At 32.4% G+C, this 23,205-nt stretch overlaps 1 protein-coding gene across 1 annotated transcript; it reads left to right on the top strand.

Moving 5' to 3' along the window:
* Positions 1-5,126: 5,126 nt before the first annotated feature.
* On the top strand, positions 5,127-16,347 carry LOC134239984 (GTPase IMAP family member 8-like; the record flags this gene model as incomplete). Its single annotated transcript, XM_062722111.1, has 4 exons — positions 5,127-5,210; positions 9,459-10,208; positions 10,494-10,577; positions 14,831-16,347. Coding segments are annotated over 4 exons (1,682 nt in total), but the record flags the coding sequence as incomplete, so codon positions are not given.
* Between the last annotated feature and the right edge of the window lie 6,858 nt (positions 16,348-23,205).

The following is a 23,205-nucleotide window of genomic DNA, read 5'->3' as shown; positions in this document are numbered from 1 at the left end:
GGGACTAACAAGGATCGCCCGATGTACGGCCGAGCATCGTCCAATATCCGTTGAATCAGAGGTCATCGGGGGGTTGAGTGGTGTTCAACAGATAACTGCCGATCACCGGTCGATGTTCGACCAAACATTGGCCCGTAGTCGACCGTTGTACGAACAATGTTCACCACTGTATGAGCGATTTAATATACATCGGCCGATTATCCTGGAACATCGTTTTTTTATTAGCAATGCATCGCTGGGCCTTTGTAAGTCCGGCGGGCAACCACACCATTTTTATCATAAAACGCATTGGTTGCCCATCGTTTACCCATCGCTGGATAATGTGACTGATACTTTAAGGACTACTAGGCCGATGTGGATCGATGTTGGGGCATCGCTAAGACCACGGATTACCACCGATTACCACCGGTCTACGGCTACCGGCCGGGAAATGTGACCTAGGCATTAATTAGGGGAATATCGTATTGAGTATTTATCATCGTATAAGAATTTTGGTGTTTTGTTTGACGAATTTACCACATTTAAGAAGAACACAGAAAATCTTGCAAAATCAGGTGGACGTGCAGTAAGAGCTATTACATACAAAATACAGTCAAATAAATCAATAGGATTCAAAATATGAGAAAATATATCTGAGCGGAGTCTCACCTATTTTTGATTATATCAGTGGAGTATGGGGAGATACATGTACATAGTTTCTATTCTTTGTGTTTACTGGTCAAGTAGAGAGTTATTTAACATGTGTCCTGCCTCGTTTTCATTAACCAAAACGAAAAATATGAATCATTATTCACTGTACTTTTTTAAGTGGCGGTTTGTTTAATATGAACTCTTTTGCACAATAATTACATCATTCACATAATCACATTCCTCTGGTCTTTTGTATGCGCTGAAAAATAGCACTAAATGCATTGTATCTTTAAAAATATATTTAAAAAGTAAGAAATAAGTTTCAAATTATTTAAACTGCTTTACACAATCATATTAATTTACATTCATTAAAAACATATACCAAGCTATAGAATTATTAAGAGTCATTCTCTGCAAGCATCAAAATGGGCAGGATATTGACTCTCGCCGATTTTGTTAAAACTTGGAGAAATAATTATACTATAAGCCCATTTTATAAAAATAGCATTGGAATTGATTGATTGTATATTATTTAACGTCTTCACTCGTATGGAGACGTCACCGTATGCCGGTGAAGGGCTTCAAATCTTGACCTTTACTCGGCACTCAGGGCCATTGAGCAGTGAGGGATCTTTATCGTGTCAACGCTTGCCGCTGACACGGGGCCCCGGTTTTTAAGGTCTCATTCGAAGGCCCGCAACTTTCACCATGGCGAAGGAACAGTCATAACCTGCTACTCATTTTATCGACTAGGTCAGTCGCGGCCGAGATACGAACTCACGACCTCCCGATCACGGAGCGAGCGCTCTACCGACTGAGCTACCGTGAACGCCCTAACAAAAAATACTATAGTAAACTATAGTTAACTATAGTTTACAAAAGTTAACTAAAGTTAAAACTTTGACGCTTTGAAAACTTTGATTTACTATAGTGATAACTTTGACACTTTGAAAAACTTTGACGAATACTTTGACACTTTGAAAAACTTTGGCAAAAACATTGACACTTTGAAAATCTTTGGCGAAAACTTTGACACTTTGAAAAACTTTGACGAAAACTTTGAAACTTTGAAAAACTTTGGCAAAAACTTTGACACTTTGAAAAACTTTGACGAAAACTTTGACACTTTGAAAAACTTTGGCGGAAACTTTGACACTTTGAAAAACTTTGGCGGAAACTTGACACTTTGAAAAACTTTGGTTGAAACTTTGACACTTTGAAAAACTGTATCGAAAACTTTGACACTTTGAAAAACTTTATCCAAAACTTTGACACTTTGAAAAACTTTATCCAAAACTTTGATACTTCAAAAAACTTTATCCAAAACTTTGATACTTAAAAAACTTTTATCCAAAACTTTGATACTTTACCACTTTGAAAACCTTAATTGAAGACTTTGACACTTTGAAAAACTTTATTGAAAACTTTGACACTTTGAAAAACTTTATCAAAAACTTTGACACTTTGAAAACTTTATCAAAAACTTTGACACTTTGAAATCTTTATCAAAAACTTTGACACTTTGAAATCTTTATCAAAAACTTTGACACTTTGAAAAATTTTGGCGAAAACTTTGACACTTTGAAAAACTTTATCCAAAACTTTGACACTTTGAAAAACTTTATCCAAAACTTTGATACTTCAAAAAACTTTATCCAAAACTTTGATACTTAAAAAAACTTTATCAAAAACTTTGATACTTATAAAAACTTTATCAAAAACTTTGATACTTTAACACTTTGAAAAACTTTATCGAAGACAATGACACTTTGAAAAACTTTGTCCAAAACTTTGACACTTTGAAAAACTTTGGCGAAAACTTTAACACTTTGAAAAACTTTGGCGAAAACTTTGACACTTTGAAAAACTTTGGCAAAAACTTTGACACTTTGAAAAACTTTGGCGAAAACTTTGACACTTTGAAAAACTTTGGCAAAAACTTTGACACTTTGAAAAACTTTGGCGGAAACTTTGACACTTTGAAAAAACTTTATCTAAAACTTTGACACTTTGAAAAACTTTATCGCAAACTTTGATGCTTTGAAAAACTTTATCTAAAACTTTGATACTTAAAAAAACTTTATCCAAAACTTTGATACTTATAAAAACTTTATCGAAAATGGTGATACTTTAACACTTTGAAAAACTTTATCGAAAACTTTGACACTTTCAAAAATTTTGGCAAAAACTTTGACACTTTGAAAAAGTTTGTTGAAAACTTAGACACTTTGAAAAAGTTAATTCAAAACTTTGATGCTTAAAAAAACTTTAAAAACTTTGGCATTTTAAAATCTTGACGAAAACTTTGACACTTTGAAAAACTTTAGCAAAAACTTTGACACTTTGAAAATCTTTGGCAAAAACTTTGTCACTTTGAGAAACTTTATCGAAAACTTTGACACTTTGAAAAACTTTGGCGAAAACTTTGACACTTTGAAAAACTTTGGCGAAAACTTTGACACTTTGAAAAACTTTGGCGGAAACTTTGACACTTTGAAAAACTTTGGCGGAAACTTTGACACTTTGAAAAACTTTATCGAAAACTTTGACACTTTGAAAAACTTTATCGAAAACTTTGACACTTTGAAAAACTTTATCCAAAACTTTGATACTTCAAAAAACTATCCAAAATTTTGATACTTAAAAAACTTTTATCCAAAACTTTGATACTTTACCACCTTGAAAAACTTAATTGAAGACTTTAACACTTTGAAAAACTTTATTGAAAACTTTGACACTTTGAAAAACTTTATCGAAAAATTTGACACTTTGAAAACTTTATCGAAAACTTTGACACTTTGAAAACTTTATCAAAAACGTTGACACTTTGAAAACTTTATCAAAAACGTTGACACTTTGAAAACTTTATCAAAAACTTTGACACTTTGAAATCTTTATCAAAAACTTTGACAATTTGAAATCTTTATCAAAAACTTTGACACTTTGAAAAACTTTGGCGAAAACTTTGACACTTTGAAAAACTTTATCGAAAACTTTGACACTTTGCAAAAACTTTATCGAAAACTTTGACACTTTGAAAAATTTTATCAAAAACTTTGACACTTTGAAAAACTTTATCCAAAACTTTGATACTTCAAAAAACGTTATACAAAACTTTGATACTTCAAAAAACTTTATCCAAAACTTTGATACTTAAAAAAACTTATCAAAAACTTTGATACTTATTTTGATACTTATAAAAACTTTATCAAAAACTTTGATACTTTAACACTTTGAAAAACTTTATCGAAGACGCTGACACTTTGAAAAACTTTATTGAAAACTTTGAAACTTTGAAAAACTTTATCGAAAACTTTGACACTTTGAAAAACTTTGGCAAAAACTTTGACACTTTGAACAACTTTGTTGAAAACTTAGACACGTTGAAAAAGTTTATTCAAAACTTTGATGCTTAAAAAAACTTCAAAAACTTTGGCACTTTAAAAAACTTTGACGAAAACTTTGACACTTTGAAAAACTTTGGCTAAAACTTTGACACTTTGAACAACTTTGTTGAAAACTTTGACACTTTGAACAACTTTGTTGAAAACTTAGACACGTTGAAAAAGTTTATTCAAAACTTTGATGCTTAAAAAAACTTCAAAAACTTTGGCACTTTAAAAAACTTTGACGAAAACTTTGACACTTTGAAAAACTTTGTCCAAAACGTTGACAATTTGAAAAACTTTGTCCAAAACGTTGACATTTTCAAAAACTTTGGTGAAAACTTTAACACTTTGAAAAACTTTGGCGAAAACTTTGACACTTTGAAAAACTTTGGCAAAAACTTTGACACTTTGAAAAACTTTGGCAAAAACTTTGACACTTTGAAAAACTTTGACGAAAACTTTGACACTTTGAAAAACTTTGGCAAAAACTTTGACACTTTGAAAAACTTTGGCGGAAACTTTGACACTTTGATTTACTATAGTTAGCTATAGTAAACTATAATTAACTATAGTTAACTACATGTATAGTATTTTTTTGTTAGGGCGGTTCATTGGAAATGATCAGTTGGTCTTGTTATCATGTTAACACTCATCAAAGAGCAAGAGGTCACTAATTGGTAGTCCCGCCTTCCATCTGATTATAATGAAAAAGTCCCTGTTTTGCTTGTAGACCGGAAATAAAACGTGTGTCGGATCAAAAAATAAAATAAGAGGTCACAACGGCAATATGTAATAAAAATTCTGTGAAAGTCTCATTAAATTTCATTCATTGATAAAAGAGGAGTTGCGGATAAGAGATAGGTACCCCAAAGAGTAACAGACGGACGGACGGACATCCCGATTACTACATGTATATACCCTCCCGGTTTTCAAGCGTGGGGTATATTAATTTATACTAACATAAAAACAGTAAACTATAAAGTTATTTTAAAGCTATGTTGCATATGTCTGTAATAAATTTTTTGTTTTTATGCACATCTGTTTTCGAAATGCAAAACAAAATTTCTATGTAACTGGAATTCATTGCATGTGTCTTTTATTTCAAAGGGAAATCTGGATTGAATCAAAGCTGGGACAATATTGGTCTTCATGATTTTGCGACAAGTACGGACGAAAGCCGATGTAGTGAAGGTTATCTTGATATCTATAAAATTACTCTATACATGAACATAAAAGATGATTTTAATTTTGTATTTAAATATTAACTCTTTACAACTTACTGCACTGTGACGCAACATACATTTACGAGGGCTGTTCGGAAATTATTGAGACATGGTGTATATTTTTCTTTCTAATAAACGTCTTGCCGAAAAAAATTTGCGTATACATTTGACAAAGACTAAGAATTAATAAAAGCAAGAAATGTTTTACAAATATTAAATTTCCTTTTTTCAATACTATATATATATGTGTGTCAATGGTAGGAGTACCTGGATCAGTCCCAAAATCAAATATTGAAAATATGCAACGCCAACGTTAAAAACTCCCGGTATACCCCTAAATACGTATATAACTTTTCAACTTTTCTCCCCAGGAAATCACACCAGAGTCAATTTTCTTGGGGTAATCCTATTCTGTGTAGTAGTTACATGTATAGAGTGCGATTTCCCCCAGAGCACCCCCCCCCCCCCCGGAATATACTTGCTTTACTTATTCCTGAGGAGGAATGGTTGGCACATTGCTACAAGTGTCACTTCTTCAAAATGGCGACCATGTGTATTGAATATAACGTACCTGAAAAATGAACATGGAAATTTAAATCCAATTTTTCTCAGCTACCGTCAAAATATTTTTTTAATAAAAAAAAATGATGAAAATGGATAGGACAATAAGTTTCATCTGCGTCTGTCCGTCCGTCTGTCTGTCTACCTGTCACTCTGTGTGTCTCAATTAGTTTTCCGCACTTTTTTTCTAAATGCTTGAAGACATTGAGCTGATTTGTGGTATAAGAGTATATATGTTGATGAGATCAAGTTTGAGTTTTGTTTTGCTTCAATTTTTAAAGCCGCTTGGTCCCATTCTAATCGCTAAAAATACATATTCAATTTTCTTCTTGAAAAATAAGTGTCCATAAATTGTTTCAACTTTTGTCAAATTATATCCCCAAAGTCCTTTTCTTTTAAAAGATATCAAAATTCAAAAGTTAAAAAAATAATTTTTGTTAGGTCACACAAAAAATAATCCTATGTTGATCATTGTTGATATCGCGTGAAATCACCTTCGAAAAATTAAATTTATCATGTTTATCTCATGAAGAACACACCCGAGCATTTTTTTTCACAACAAAGTACATATATTACCTGTACACGGACAATATTTTAGCTCGTTTAAAAAATCATTTAAAACATCTGATTTTCCTTTATTCTTTAAATATGCATATTAATATAAAAATTACTATGGATTATATTCCATTAAGTTCTTAATTTTGAAAAGAAGTATTATGACTAAGGCTTCTAATAATAGAGAAAAAAATACTCGGGTTTGAATTACCCTCATTATTAGATATATCCAATAAACTTATTTTTTTTCAAAATTGACTTCACAACAGATCTTAACCTTCCGTCAGGAACTACTGTTTGTCAATAAGGTTTTTGATCTGAGAATTGTTGTAATAAACTATTAAATCAATCTTATAATTTATTTTTATATATTATCTATGTAATGACGTACTTTTATTGTGTAAGATAATATGTGCCTGTTTCGGGTTAAGCGGCTTTAAAGGAATCAAGACCTTTTCATTTTTTAGCGGTTTTCCGCAATGTTTTTTAAACGATTGGAGATATTGAGCTAATTTTTGGTAGGTACATTTCAAGTTTGCATTTCGTTCCCCTTCAAAATATATACCAATCCAGAACTCCATTTTTTGTTTGTTTCATCATATTTTGAGAATATTTACAGTTCTTTTGAAAGATAAATGTTTTTGGTTGAGATTCCATGATTTGAAGATAAGAAAAACTTTATTTATTAAAGTCAGTATGGTAGTTTAAAAATAACACAGCTCTAATGAGCTTTTGACTGACATTGAAATATATATATGCTCAGAACATTTTTTCAAGATTCGAAAAACACTCATTTACCTTTTAAAAATCAGTTTGCCGTTTATCTTTTTTCTCAAAAATTTTGCGGCTGTGGTTTATATGGATTCTATAACGAGGGGGAAAATCCCACTCTGAGAAAGAAAGAGGGGGAAATTTTGGCTCTGGTGTGAGATTTTTCCCTCGGGGGGGTTCCTACTCTGGAGTACGATATCCGGGGGGAAACTGGCTATGGGGGATCCTATCCTACAACACCAGTAATATTGTTGACCCGCGTTGCATAATCGGCACTGCATGATGCAAAGTCATTGTGTCCCACACATGAAAATTTTCTACTGATTTAGCAACATCACATATTTTTATTTTAAAGAATCGTTTAAGAAAAGTGACAGTTTGATTTTTGTAATGGTATATGTGATAACAAACAGAGAAGAGTAAACGCTTTACGATCGTTTCATATGCGAAAACACCTCCGGCTGAAATGACTTTCAAAGATGTAGCGAGTCTGCTTCAGGTCCTTATACATATGCATGTCTATAAATTCACCAGAAATTATGTTATTATTCTAGAAATTAGATTATTTTTATCTTATTCGTTCTTCGTAAAATGTTGATCAATTTTCATGAATTAATCTTTCTCCTTAATGAAGTAAAAGTGAGTGTCTCAATAATTTGCGAACAGCTCTCGTAATGTCCACGACATAAAAATATTACATAACCTTTCCCCCGCAAGAACTTTAAAGCGCGGTACAGGTTTCTCTAAAATTTAGCGTAAATAATTATGACATAATATTTCAAAGATTATATCTTTTCTTATTTATGAGATTTAAGCAAGTATAAAATAAATGGGAAATGGTATTAAGGACAGATGATACAAACTTTTGTCAAAAAATGTGAAAATAACAATTTGGGTCATGTTTAAATGAGTAAAATGAATAACTTTTTCCGCATAGTTTTAAATTTGTTATTCAAAGGAGTATATATGATAAGAGCCAATTTTGGCCCCCTAAAAATCAACATTTTAGAATGACATTCAGATATGTTTTATTGATATTTATTTTGCAGAAGAGATTATATTAGAAATATTTCCAATATATTTTTCACATTTATATGCACTCACTTTTTGTAAATGACATGAGAAATAATGCTATTTTTGCTATCTAACATAAAAGCCAACAATATGCCTTTTTCTTGATGGTGTATAACATGCATCATTTTTCTGTCACTAATTAGTATTGGATAGATACATCTTTGGTTAAAATATAAAGCTTATTCTAGGCTGTGCTCTATATTTTCTGGAAAAAAAACTGCTTGAAAATAAGCAGTATATACAAAATATGCTAAAATGGCGGGAAAACGTGAATTTTATGATGTCATATTTCTAAATTAACGACATTACGATCAAAATTAAAATGACCAATAAAGGTTGCACAATTATATAGCTGTACAAATTAAAGCTATATATAAAGTAAAATTAAGATATCCATTTTAAGGGGCCAATTGAGACATTTACCATATATCGCTTTTTCTTTTCTTTTTTTTTTTTTTACAAAAAATGGAATTTGAAGTGAAAAATATTTGTATAGATTAATAAGGATGGTTTCAGATCTAGAAGGGCAGACTTTTAAACATTATAGAAGGTTTACAATTTCTTTATATTCTAGAAATTTATAATGTGCATCATTTGCAATGAAATTAGACCGAAAAATTTATACCAACCCAGGCATTTATTTTTGTTTGAATCATCTGTCCTTAAATGGAAGAATAATGAACCTTTGAAAGTGCGTGAAAAATGCGTGATTGCAGGGAAACGGTATACGCGGGATTTTGTGTTGGAAATAGGAAATGGTTTTGCGTGAAAATGACTGTAGGGAAGGGTGTTAAGATTTTATCAATTTCTTTTGTTTCAATTTCATTAAAATAACAGCAGTATCTGCAAATTCTTCAATACTCTACATTTTCCTGTTTTCTCACTTCCCATCTTTCTCAAAATTCTCCAATAATTTCTGGCAAATGAAACAATAAAATTTTTTTTTTAAAAAGTCTAAAACATATAAGAAATAAATCAGTTTAAAAGCGCAATTTTTTTTTAAATCTACGAATATAAGTATATCAAAAGATAGTGATGTTGTACAGGCGACATTGTCAATTTTTCTAGATCTTCATAAAATTTAGATGGTAAATGTATAAGATTTTAATTAAAAAAAAAATTTTACGGCTTCAGTATTTGGAATAGTTTACTCCTCAAGTTCCTTTCATCAAGATGAACTAAATTCATTAGTTTGTTTGTTGTTAAATGATATGATTGTTTTTTTATCAATTGTGTTTCTCTTTGTTGTTTTCAGGAGATGTTTCGAAAGAGAGGAGGGTACTTCTTCTAGGAAAGGTTGGATCTGGTAAAAGTGCCACTGGGAACGCAATAATAGGTAGAAATGTTTTTAAAAGCAGAAAAAGTTTTAGGCCCGTGACTGAAGTGTGTGCATATGAAAGTGTTGAAAGGAATAATAAAAAATATGTAGTCTTTGATACACCAGGGGCTCAGGGATTACACAGAGATAGAGACCGATTCCGAAATAACTTGAAGCTGTGTTTGTATGTAACATCTCCCGGATTCCATGCCATTGTTTACGTTATATCTGCAGAACAAAGAATACAACAGTCTGATGTAGAAATGTTTAAGGATTTTGAAAATTTGCTAAAAGATAAAACTTATAAATACGCAATCGTCGTTTTCACTCATGCTGAGAATGAAGAAGTCCCAGATTTGATAAGGGAGTCAAAGGAGATAAGAGGACTCTGTGCAAAATGTAACGACAGATATCTTAGTTTTGGAAATAATAGAAATGTTGATCAAATGTTGATAAATCATTTCGACGAGGAGCTCGAAAACCTTATTAGCAGGAACAAAGATGCGGTTTATTATGAACACCCACTGTACTCTAAAGCTTATAAAATACTTGATAAGGACGCAGAAAGATTGAGACGAGAAAATCCAAATCTAGCCTATAGTGCAGCCATTGAAAGGGCCAGAAAAAACGCATTTCAAGAACGTTCACTTCAAAATGCTAGGCTTCTAAATCTTAGGGAGAGCTGGTGTGTGATTATTTAGTGATTATTCATATTTGTTTGTTTGTATGTAATATACAATTATTTGTTTTATTTTTAAAATATACACGTTCCTAAAAGCTCACAATTAGCAAACTGAAGCGTGGGGTATATTAATTTATACTAACATAAAAACAGTAAACTATAAAGTTATTTTAAAGCTATGTTGCATATGTCTGTAATAATTTTTTTGTTTTTATGCACATCTGTTTTCGAAATGCAAAACAAAATTTCTATGTAACTGGAATTCATTGCATGTGTCTTTTATTTCAAAGGGAAATCTGGATTGAATCAAAGCTGGGACAATATTGGTCTTCATGATTTTGCGACAAGTACGGACGAAAGCCGATGTAGTGAAGGTTATCTTGATATCTATAAAATTACTCTATACATGAACATAAAAGATGATTTTAATTTTGTATTTAAATATTAACTCTTTACAACTTGCTGCACTGTGACGCAACATACATTTACGAGGGCTGTTCGGAAATTATTGAGACATGGTGTATATTTTTCTTTCTAATAAACGTCTTGCCGAAAAAAATTTGCGTATACATTTGACAAAGACTAAAAATTAATAAAAGCAAGAAATGTTTTACAAATATTAAATTTCCTTTTTTCAATACTATATATATATATGTGTGTGTCAATGGTAGGAGTACCTGGATCAGTCCCAAAATCAAATATTGAAAATATGCAACGCCAACGTTAAAAACTCCCGGTATACCCCTAAATACGTATATAACTTTTCAACTTTTCTCCCCAGGAAATCACACCAGAGTCAATTTTCTTGGGGTAATCCTATTCTGTGTAGTAGTTAAATGTATAGAGTGCGATTTCCCCCAGAGCACCCCCCCCCCCCCCGGAATATACTTGCTTTACTTATTCCTGAGGAGGAATGGTTGGCACATTGCTACAAGTGTCACTTCTTCAAAATGGCGACCATGTGTATTGAATATAACGTACCTGAAAAATGAACATGGAAATTTAAATCCAATTTTTCTCAGCTACCGTCAAAATATTTTTTAATAAAAAAAAATGATGAAAATGGATAGGACAATAAGTTTCATCTGCGTCTGTCCGTCCGTCTGTCTGTCTACCTGTCACTCTGTGTGTCTCAATTAGTTTTCCGCACTTTTTTTCTAAATGCTTGAAGACATTGAGCTGATTTGTGGTATAAGAGTATATATGTTGATGAGATCAAGTTTGAGTTTTGTTTTGCTTCAATTTTTAAAGCCGCTTGGTCCCATTCTAATCGCTAAAAATACATATTCAATTTTCTTCTTGAAAAATAAGTGTCCATAAATTGGTTCAACTTTTGTCAAATTATATCCCCAAAGTCCTTTTCTTTTAAAAGATATCAAAATTCAAAAGTTAAAAAAATAATTTTTGTTAGGTCACACAAAAAATAATCCTATGTTGATCATTGTTGATATCGCGTGAAATCACCTTCGAAAAATTAAATTTATCATGTTTATCTCATGAAGAACACACCCGAGCATTTTTTTCACAACAAAGTACATATATTACCTGTACACGGACAATATTTTAGCTCCTTTAAAAAATCATTTAAAACATCTGATTTTCCTTTATTCTTTAAATATGCATATTAATATAAAAATTACTATGGATTATATTCCATTAAGTTCTTAATTTTGAAAAGAAGTATTATGACTAAGGCTTCTAATAATAGAGAAAAAAATACTCGGGTTTGAATTACCCTCATTATTAGATATATCCAATAAACTTATTTTTTTTCAAAATTGACTTCACAACAGATCTTAACCTTCCGTCAGGAACTACTGTTTGTCAATAAGGTTTTTGATCTGAGAATTGTTGTAATAAACTATTAAATCAATCTTATAATTTATTTTTATATATTATCTATGTAATGACGTACTTTTATTGTGTAAGATAATATGTGCCTGTTTCGGGTTAAGCGGCTTTAAAGGAATCAAGACCTTTTCATTTTTTAGCGGTTTTCCGCAATGTTTTTTAAACGATTGGAGATATTGAGCTAATTTTTGGTAGGTACATTTCAAGTTTGCATTTCGTTCCCCTTCAAAATATATACCAATCCAGAACTCCATTTTTTGTTTGTTTCATCATATTTTGAGAATATTTACAGTTCTTTTGAAAGATAAATGTTTTTGGTTGAGATTCCATGATTTGAAGATAAGAAAAACTTTATTTATTGAAGTCAGTATGGTAGTTTAAAAATAACACAGCTCTAATGAGCTTTTGACTGACATTGAAATATATATATGCTCAGAACATTTTTTCGAGATTCGAAAAAAACACATTTGCTTTTTAAAAATCAGTGTGTCGTTAATCTCTTTTTCCACAAAAATTTTGCGGCTGTGGTTTGTATTGACTCTTTAACGAGAGGGGAATCCTACTCTGAGAAAGAAAGAGGGGGAAATTTGGCTCTGGTGTGAGATTTTTCCCTCGGGGGGGGTCCTACTCTGGAGTACGATATCCGGGGGGAAACTGGCTATGGGGGATCCTATCCTACAACACCAGTAATATTGTTGACCCGCGTTGCATAATCGGCACTGCATGATGCAAAGTCATTGTGTCCCACACATGAAAATTTTCTACTGATTTAGCAACATCACATATTTTTATTTTAAAGAATCGTTTAAGAAAAGTGACAGTTTGATTTTTGTAATGGTATATGTGATAACAAACAGAGAAGAGTAAACGCTTTACGATCGTTTCATATGCGAAAACACCTCCGGCTGAAATGACTTTCAAAGATGTAGCGAGTCTGCTTCAGGTCCTTATACATATGCATGTCTATAAATTCACCAGAAATTATGTTATTATTCTAGAAATTAGATTATTTTTATCTTATTCGTTCTTCGTAAAATGTTGATCAATTTTCATGAATTAATCTTTCTCCTTAATGAAGTAAAAGTGAGTGTCTCAATAATTTGCGAACAGCTCTCGTAATGTCCACGACATAAAAATATTACATAACCTTTCCCCCGCAAGAACTTTAAAGCGCGGTACAGGTTTCTCTAAAATTTAGCGTAAATAATTATGACATAATATTTCAAAGATTATATCTTTTCTTATTTATGAGATTTAAGCAAGTATAAAATAAATGGGAAATGGTATTAAGGACAGATGATACAAACTTTTGTCAAAAAATGTGAAAATAACAATTTGGGTCATGTTTAAATGAGTAAAATGAATAACTTTTTCCGCATAGTTTTAAATTTGTTATTCAAAGGAGTATATATGATAAGAGCCAATTTTGGCCCCCTAAAAATCAACATTTTAGAATGACATTCAGATATGTTTTATTGATATTTATTTTGTAGAAGAGATTATATTAGAAATATTTCCAATATATTTTTCACATTTATATGCACTCACTAGCTGTAAATGACATGAGAAATAATGCTTTTTTTGCTATCTAACATAAAAGCCAAAAATATGCCTTTTTCTTGATGGTGTGTAACATGCATCATTTTTCTGTCACTAATTAGTATTGGATAGATACATCTTTGGTTAAAATATAAAGCTTATTCTAGGCTGTGCTCTATATTTTCTGGAAAAAAAACTGCTTGAAAATAAGCAGTATATACAAAATATGCTAAAATGGCGGGAAAACGTGAATTTTATGATGTCATATTTCTAAATTAACGGCATTACGATCAAAATTAAAATGACCAATAAAGGTTGCACAATTATATAGCTGTACAAATTAAAGCTATATATAAAGTAAAATTAAGATATCCATTTTAAGGGACCAATTCAGACATTTACCATATATCGCTTTTTCTTTTCTTTTTTTTTTTTTTTTTTTTTTTACAAAAACTGGAATTTGAAGTGAAAAATAATTGTATAGATTAATAAGGATGGTTTCAGAGATGTAGACTTCTGAACATCACAGAAGGTTTATAATTTCTTTATATTCTAGAAATTTATCTGCTGCATCATTTGCAATGAAATTAGACCAAAAATATATACCAACCCAGGCATTCATATTTTGTTTGTATCATCTGTCCTTAAATGGAAGAATAATGAACCTTTGAAAGTGCGTGAAAAATGCGTGATTGCAGGGAAACGGTATACGCGGGATTTTGTGTTGGAAATAGGAAATGGTTTTGCGTGAAAATGACTGTAGGGAAGGGTGTTAAGATTTTATCAATTTCTTTTGTTTCAATTTCATTAAAATAACAGCAGTATCTGCAAATTCTTCAATACTCTACATTTTCCTGTTTTCTCACTTCCCATCTTTCTCAAAATTCTCCAATAATTTCTGGCAAATGAAACAATAAAATTTTTTTTTTAAAAAGTCTAAAACATATAAGAAATAAATCAGTTTAAAAGCGCAATTTTTTTTTTAATCTACGAATATAAGTATATCAAAAGATAGTGATGTTGTACAGGCGACATTGTCAATTTTTCTAGATCTTCATAAAATTTAGATGGTAAATGTATAAGATTTTAATTAAAAAAAAAATTTTACGGCTTCAGTATTTGGAATAGTTTAATCCTCAAGTTCCTTTCATCAAGATGAACTAAATTCATTAGTTTGTTTGTTGTTAAATGATATGATTGTTTTTTTATCAATTGTGTTTCTCTTTGTTGTTTTCAGGAGATGTTTCGAAAGAGAGGAGGGTACTTCTTCTAGGAAAGGTTGGATCTGGTAAAAGTGCCACTGGGAACGCAATAATAGGTAGAAATGTTTTTAAAAGCAGAAAAAGTTTTAGGCCCGTGACTGAAGTGTGTGCATATGAAAGTGTTGAAAGGAATAATAAAAAATATGTAGTCTTTGATACACCAGGGGCTCAGGGATTACACAGAGATAGAGACCGATTCCGAAATAACTTGAAGCTGTGTTTGTATGTAACATCTCCCGGATTCCATGCCATTGTTTACGTTATATCTGCAGAACAAAGAATACAACAGTCTGATGTAGAAATGTTTAAGGATTTTGAAAATTTGCTAAAAGATAAAACTTATAAATACGCAATCGTCGTTTTCACTCATGCTGAGAATGAAGAAGTCCCAGATTTGATAAGGGAGTCAAAGGAGATAAGAGGACTCTGTGCAAAATGTAACGACAGATATCTTAGTTTTGGAAATAATAGAAATGTTGATCAAATGTTGATAAATCATTTCGACGAGGAGCTCGAAAACCTTATTAGCAGGAACAAAGATGCGGTTTATTATGAACACCCACTGTACTCTAAAGCTTATAAAATACTTGATAAGGACGCAGAAAGATTGAGACGAGAAAATCCAAATCTAGCCTATAGTGCAGCCATTGAAAGGGCCAGAAAAAACGCATTTCAAGAACGTTCACCTCAAAATGCTAGGCTTCTAAATCTTAGGGAGAGCTGGTGTGTGATTATTTAGTGATTATTCATATTTGTTTGTTTGTATGTAATATACAATTATATTTGTTTTATTTTTAAAATATACACGTTCCTAAAAGCTCACAATTAGCAAACTGAAATACAGAAAAGCACTAATGGTGTGGATCAATTCATGTATGAGAATGTTAACTTCGGTGGTGAACGTGTTCTTGAATGCACCGTAAAATCACATGATTTGTAGGGGATAAAAACACACGAGTGGATAAAAACCCTATCAAAATACAAATTATGTGAGATTATTTTTATCCCATGTGTTTTACAATCATATCGATGTTTTACACTGTTTTTATATAGAACTCTTTATTTTACTTCATTATGCTTACGCAGAACCCATTTTGACGTCACAGATGTTGGATACGAAAACGATATCACATGAGCTATATCCACGGGATGAAGGGTAAACATGGGATAAATATAGGATCTGAAATACTTTGAAGTTGGATGAGATTTTTTTTCATCAAGTTGTGTGATTTTTAAATCCGAGCGTTAGCGAGGGAAAACACACAATGAGTTGGATAAAAGGTATATCCAACTGCAAATCTTGGGAGATTCCATTGTTAAATACTTCCCAGATGATGTTTTAAACTATTTTTATATATAGGACTCCACTTTATTTTTACTGCATCACGCTAACGCAAAAACCATTGTGACGTCATAAATTTCACGAGTGGCATACCTTTTGTGGAATAGTATACAGTTATGGAATGGGTACGAGGGAAAAAGCAAATTTATGGTTCCCCGAGGAAGGAAACTATTTCCCGAGGCGGCGAAGTTTTCTGCCGACGGGAACCATAAATTTGCTATTTCCCTCGTACCCATTCCATAACTGTTTTATTATACCGAAACAATCATAGGCGATTTAATTTTTTTTTACCAGAGATTTAAAAAAACACTATAGAGGCATAATAACAAATGCATGCGGTTAAACAGATTGTATGATAAGTAATGAATCGTGTCCTAAAACAATTAAATTATTTTTCAAAAGTATTTTCACTGACATTTCGAAGATATAACGTTATCTTCATTTTGCTAGAATTCAAGTATGATTTTGACATCGCATGTTGAAATGTTTTGACGTCAAAGTTACATTGCTAATTACATGACGTCACAGACTCGAGATTTCTTGAACGCTCCGCCCACTAAACACTTTGATTGGTCAAAATTACTAATAATTACTAATAAATATTCATGAGGGAGTAGTCCCAGGGAGTAGCTCTGATTTTCCAGGGAGTAGTCCTCGGATGAGTGAAAAATTCTCTTCTCGGGGAAATAGGCAGTTTTATGGTATTACTTTTATATAGAGTAATTACAGTAGAGGTATAAATAAGGATATCACATGAGCTATATTCAAGGGATAAAGGGGTAAACATGGGATAAAACTGTTTAATGCTATTGTGTTGTTTTGTAGTCTTCTCATGGAAGCAAGGTTACATTGTACCACTATATAAGGGGGATCCGAAACCTCTTGCAATAACTACTGAGTTCTTTCTTTATTGTCATGACTCTTAAAGATTTTTTAGAGTATGTCATTCATAATCCCATTTGTGAACATGTTTTAAATTGTTTTTGGTACATGTAATAAAGTGTTCTCTGATCTCCAACAGCAAGGTTTTCAAAATAAGCTATTTTGTTCGAAAGCGTCTTTCAATTTCACATGAAACAAATAAAATGTCCCATAAAGAACGAGGGGGCTTTTGATATTGGCATTCGACAGGAATCTGGGCGTACTTGAAAATTTATCGACAATTCACATGAAATTTTAACAATTTTTAGTTATCGGGTTCCAATGAAATGGGAAAGGAAAATATTTTCCCGAAAGTGAGTGTTTTCTAAACTTAGTTCACTTTCAAACTAAGTGAAAAAAAATCATATGACTGTTTGTAAAATCTGACCAGCTATGGTCAGCCAACCAAATCATTGACATTTAAAACTTAAAAGTTTCGTACAAATGATTCCTGTAGATCACACGCCAAATACGCCCATCTTCTTAGAACAGGGTAGCAATGTTTATGTTAGTTTTTTAGACAGTAACAAAGCATTTTATTTTTTGTAAGTTGATATGCTCTCTTTTTGAAACTGCATAAACATGGTGTAATAGTAAAACTCCGACCTATAAATGACTGTCATGCTGAACAGCAAGTGCTATTATAGTTTAACATATACTTAGTAATATTTACATTCGCTGTGTTTTTCTACTAAGCCAAATTTGACTTCATACGCGGGTCGAGTTTCTTTCTTAATTATGGTGGACTAAATGTACGTTCACTCATGTTTTGACAAATTAAAATTATCGATTGTAATTGAAATCCCCATTTTAAAAATTAAAATTATTATATAAAGGCATGGTTTTTCTTATCATTTATTTTATCATTTGTCAGATAAATTATATCTATGGCATAATTTTGTCCCCCGCGTGGCGCAGTGGTTAGAGCGTCTGCTTTAGAGTCGCGAAGAAAGGAGTCAATCCTTACGTCGCGGGTTCGAATCCCACTGTGGGACGTGGAGACCAGTCCTTCGGATGAGACCGTATAAACCGAGGCCCCATGTCGCAGTAGGTGCTGGCACGAAAAAGATCCCTCACTGCTCAAAGGCCCTGAGTGCCGAGCATAGAACAAAATTTGTAGCTCTCCACCGGCAAGTGGTGGCGTCTCCATATGAGTGAAAAATTCTCGTGAGGGACGTTAAACAACACACAATCAATCAATTAATCTATGGCGTAATTCCTATGCATTGAAAAGGAACGTTTTGATTCCTTCTTTATCATGTAAGAAAATTCGTTCGGCATTAAAAGCCTGAATATTAATTCGATGGTCGGTACGATCTCCAGACAAGGTACACAAGATGTACACAACGGCAAAAACTAAATGTCAATCAAATCAAAGTATTCAATCTGTAACGTGAAGCGGTCACCCATCCAAGGGTTTAAGAGGCTCGCCGTTGCTTAACTTGCCTGAGATAGAGAGAGACTCTACCGCATCACCAGAAAAGCTAGCTCACTGGCGAGGCAGTATAAGTTCCCTATATACTGTCCGCTACACTTCCCCCCGCTCAGGGAAGCTTCGACCCGAAGCTTAGCATGAGTTCTCTCTGAGTATCTGAGTCTCCTCAGCCTCGGCAATCAATGCCGTTCCCGGACACGAAGTCCGTACCTGGACACAAAGTCCTAGTCTTAGAGCTTCCTGAAGCAGATCAGAACCTGACTTCAGATACGGCAACCCCTGCCGTCCACAGACACAAAGTCTGTATGTGGACACACAAAGTCCTAACTCTAAGACTTCCTGAAGAAGGACGCCAGACACCAAATTAACTACGCTGCCACCATTTTTTTAACGTGAAGCGGTCACCAATCCAAGGGTTTAACAGGCTCGCCGTTGCTTAACTTGCCTGAAATAGAGAGAGACTCTACCGCATCACCAGAAAAGCTAGCTCACTGGCGAGACAGTATAAGTTCCCTATATAATGTCCGCTACACAATCCCAGGTTTAATTTCAGATGACTGACAGGGGTTCCAAGACCAGGTTAATTCGAAGGAGGTGCTTATCCCCCCCTTTAAAGGACGAGATTTTTAACCGTACGGTTTTGTCAGGAAATGGGAGGGACTTAATTTTACATGCGTGGCACCCCAAGGCATTGACGGTCGTGCAGACCGTCAAAAAGGCTAATCCCTATACACAAACACAGGAAGTCCATTGAGTATTACTTGTACAGCTTGTTGGACTACTGTTCATTATAAAATTAGTTGATCGCGACATCGTAAATAAAACAAATATCATTAGTATGATAAATGATAATTGTAAAATTCCATAATCACTTATATCTAATATTAAACAAGCAGAAATCGATTTTTGTTTAAAAAAAAAAATCTACGATATATATTTACCTTACATTGAAAGTGAGAGCAGGACAGACTGTAGTTCGTTGTTAAAAAAAAATAATGAAATACAGGTATTAATTCAAAAGTAAGATTCTCATACTTGCTTGTCCCTTTCAAAATCTTCTATTCATTATTATTGTAAATATAGTAGCAATTAGAGTTTCGATCACGGTCAAATATTTACAGTTTGTATAAAAAAGTCGCGTGGTCCTATTTTTATCAAATGTACATTCCGTATCCTATTGTGAAAAATTCGCGACGACGACGGTATCATAAAGTAATTTCGCGGTAACCATCAGAAGACCGAAAGTTTATTTGATGGTGTCAAACGCGTGTCAAACAAGGTGAAAGAGATATACACAGGGACTAGTAGCTAAATGTCAATCAATTTCAAGTACCCAATGATGGATCTTAATTTATTTGATTGACAGGGGGATACAGACCAGGTAAATCTGAGGGCGGTGCTTATTATCTCGGGCTTTAAATAAATACACCGATTCTGCACAGCGTGATACGGATGACGTCACAATACCCCATATCAAGGACCGGTCCGAAAATCCATATCACATATTGGACCAGCGGGCCGAAAATCCATATCAAACCAGAAGTAACGTTTTTATCAAGTTCAGAAGTAAAATTTTCTTGGTTTACATATTTTTATATTTTAGAAATATATTATTTGCATCAATTTCAATGAAATTAGGCCAAAAAAAAATATACAAATCCAGGTATCCATTTTTTGTTTATATCATCTGTCCTTAACACGCCTAATATTTAATCTCGGATGTTTCCTTCAGCAGAGCGTTGAAGATTTTATGTTAGAAAGAAAGTTTTAATAATAAATATGTGTTCTTCAATGTGGATTAATTTTAAGAACTATGTCCAGGCATTTCACATACAGAAATGTAAGTACCATTTTTACCTTAAATCATTTCAGATTTTTAGATACTGTAGGCGTAATTTTTTCCATGGGGTCATAATTACGCAGAAGATCAGTTTCTTTTGAATCCGCGTGTAGAAAATTACGCGGATTTCCTAGACTGTCACTATATGCCTTACATTTATATTAAGTACGCTTGGACAAATTTCCGCGGAATCCAAAGAAATATGTTGATCTTCTTGAAAATGGAGTTAGAAAAGTCAAAATGGCGATTTAAAATGGCGGACATCCAATTTTTCTAATTTTCTCTCAACGTCCTTCAAAACAGAGAAATAATGAGTGAATATCTCACTGAGTGTAATGGAACTATGAAAATGATAACTGATTGTTAATATTATAACTTTAACTCAGAAAATTAAGTCGTTTCTACATTTAATTCGAATTTTCTATGATTTATTTGTCTATCGTTTCTATATTCTGCTTTGTTCAGGATTTTAGATTTGCAAATATCCATACACTGCAGACTGGTATTTTTTCCCTCTGCATATCACTATTCCACAACTGAATGTTGGTGCTGCTGTAAGTTATAAGTCAAAATGGCGATTCAAAATGGCGGATATTCTTTTTTTTCCAAATTATTTCTTAATGTTTAAGTAGGAGAAAGGATTTATGGATATCTTACTGAGCGTAGTAAAACTACGAAAATGACAATAGAGCACTTTTATTCGGAAAATTCGGAAAATTTAATCGTTTAAATTTGCAATGAGTTTATTAGCTCAAAATGGCGATTCAAAATGACAAACACTATAATTTCGTAGAATACTAGTACTCACACTTCTTAATTCCGAGTCGTTTTGCAGAAGATAAATTTATTCCAATTTGTTTTTTTCTTTAAATTAAGGAAATTATGTTCAAATGTTTAATTAAAGTTAGAGGAAATTGTTGTTAATGACTTATCATTTTTATGACGCTGGTCTTTGTTTAAATACTTTATATATATATATATATATATATATATATATATATATATATATATATATATATATATATATATATATATATATATATATATATATATATATTGTGAAGCTCTAGAAAAGACAGATTTATCGCAGAAACAATTTCAAATGAATAATTGCAGGATTTAGAAAGGTTACATTCACATTCTACAGATGTCTATCTCTAGAAAGAATAAGCAAAAGCAAATCGATATACCGGTATAATATGCTAAATGTAGTATGATAGCTAGAGGTGCAAGAGGGTTCTCAAAAACAATACTAGAGCACTGCTTGGTTAAGCAATATAACCACATTCCAGTCCATCTTCAAATCACCCCTTCCCCTCCCTCCCTTCCAATCACAGCGAGCAGTAACAATGTTTTTAATCAGGGTTGATGGGAGGAGACAGGGTATTGTTTTTTTTTTTCAGGGTAAATCAAAGTTAAAAGCCAGAGGAATTTCTCTTGGTGCCCTTTTCTCGATTATATTGATAAGTTCATTTTATGAACAAACCAAAAAAACTAGCAAAGTTTTATTTTTTCTGGAAATAGTTAAAACAAACTAGATTTGAGAGTTTCCAAATGTTTCCTCATATTTGACTGTATTCCAAAGTCTTTGAACCCCTTCCACCTAAAATCACTCCTGAATCGCTGTCATTATCAATCCGCACTTCCACATCTCTCAGATCACCATCGAATATCACTGAAAAATATCTTGTACGATTTCATCGAACCCGTTTGAAATTAGCACTTGTAAGAGCTTAGTATTACTCAGTATTCCTTAACTTTATATGCTATTTGTTTCAGTCTGTCTTCGCAAGTTTGGTCTTTTCAACACTCGAGGTACAACACCTTTATGTTCAAATGTTAAAAGGATATTTTGTTTCCCAAAACCTTATACAAAATGGAAAAAAATCTCTGATTTTAAAGACATGTAGCTTTCTATTTTGTGACCGTATTACGGTATAGATTTGTTGTCTTTTGGGGGTAGAAAGGTCATTCTATCAAAAAGAAAATTCTCAAACTTTATCACCTAAAATCAAATTGTGTGCATATTTTGGTGAGAAAATGTGTTTGCAGCATAAAATATTTGTGACTACAATTGAATTTTTTGACAAAATGCAAATGTAGGGACACAGAATCAAAGCTGGACAATCAAGAAAATTTAAAGTTTGTATATATTATACTGGTTTTGATAAATGTTTATAAATATGCTGAAATTTAGATCTTGTATTCTGATTTATATGATTAAATAATCCCTAGCTTTCTTTGGTTATGGTCCATCATTTTAAAAAAGTCCTAAGTTTTGTTGCACTAGACCTTCAACATGAACATAAAACAATTATTTTTTCTACACTGGACTAAAAATAGATCAAGAATTTCCAACAACTGATATGATTTAAATTAGCAACCCTCGAACTACAATATTCACTCGCCCTTATGCTCGGGGAATACTGCTCTTGGGGTAGCTTAAGTGGTATATTGTCCTCTAAACAGCCATTATTGTATGATATTATAAACTTTTTACATAAAGAAGCACATGGTGAGACATAATAGGTAAAATGTTTTCGGAACTGTCGTCAAAGTAATTAAACAAAGACACGTGTCATAAAAATCGTAAGTCAGTAACAACAATATCCTCCAACTTTAATTGGACATTTCAGCATTATTCTATAAATTAAAAAAAAAACAAACAGTAATAAATCTATTTTCTCCAAAACGACGCAAAATTAAGAAGTGTGAGTACTAGTATTCTACGAAATTCGAGAGTTTGTAATTTTGAATCGCCTTTTTGAGCTCATTAACACATTTTCCGAATTAAAGTGATAATATAAGTGCT

This window comes from Saccostrea cucullata, unplaced genomic scaffold, assembly GCF_032062105.1.
Source record: "Saccostrea cucullata isolate Sc308-1 unplaced genomic scaffold, CSIRO_AGI_Scuc_v1 ctg2141, whole genome shotgun sequence".
Taxonomy (NCBI): Eukaryota; Metazoa; Mollusca; class Bivalvia; order Ostreida; family Ostreidae; genus Saccostrea; species Saccostrea cuccullata.
Note: the sequence above shows the minus strand (reverse complement) of the source record. Positions and strands in the feature narration are given on the sequence as shown.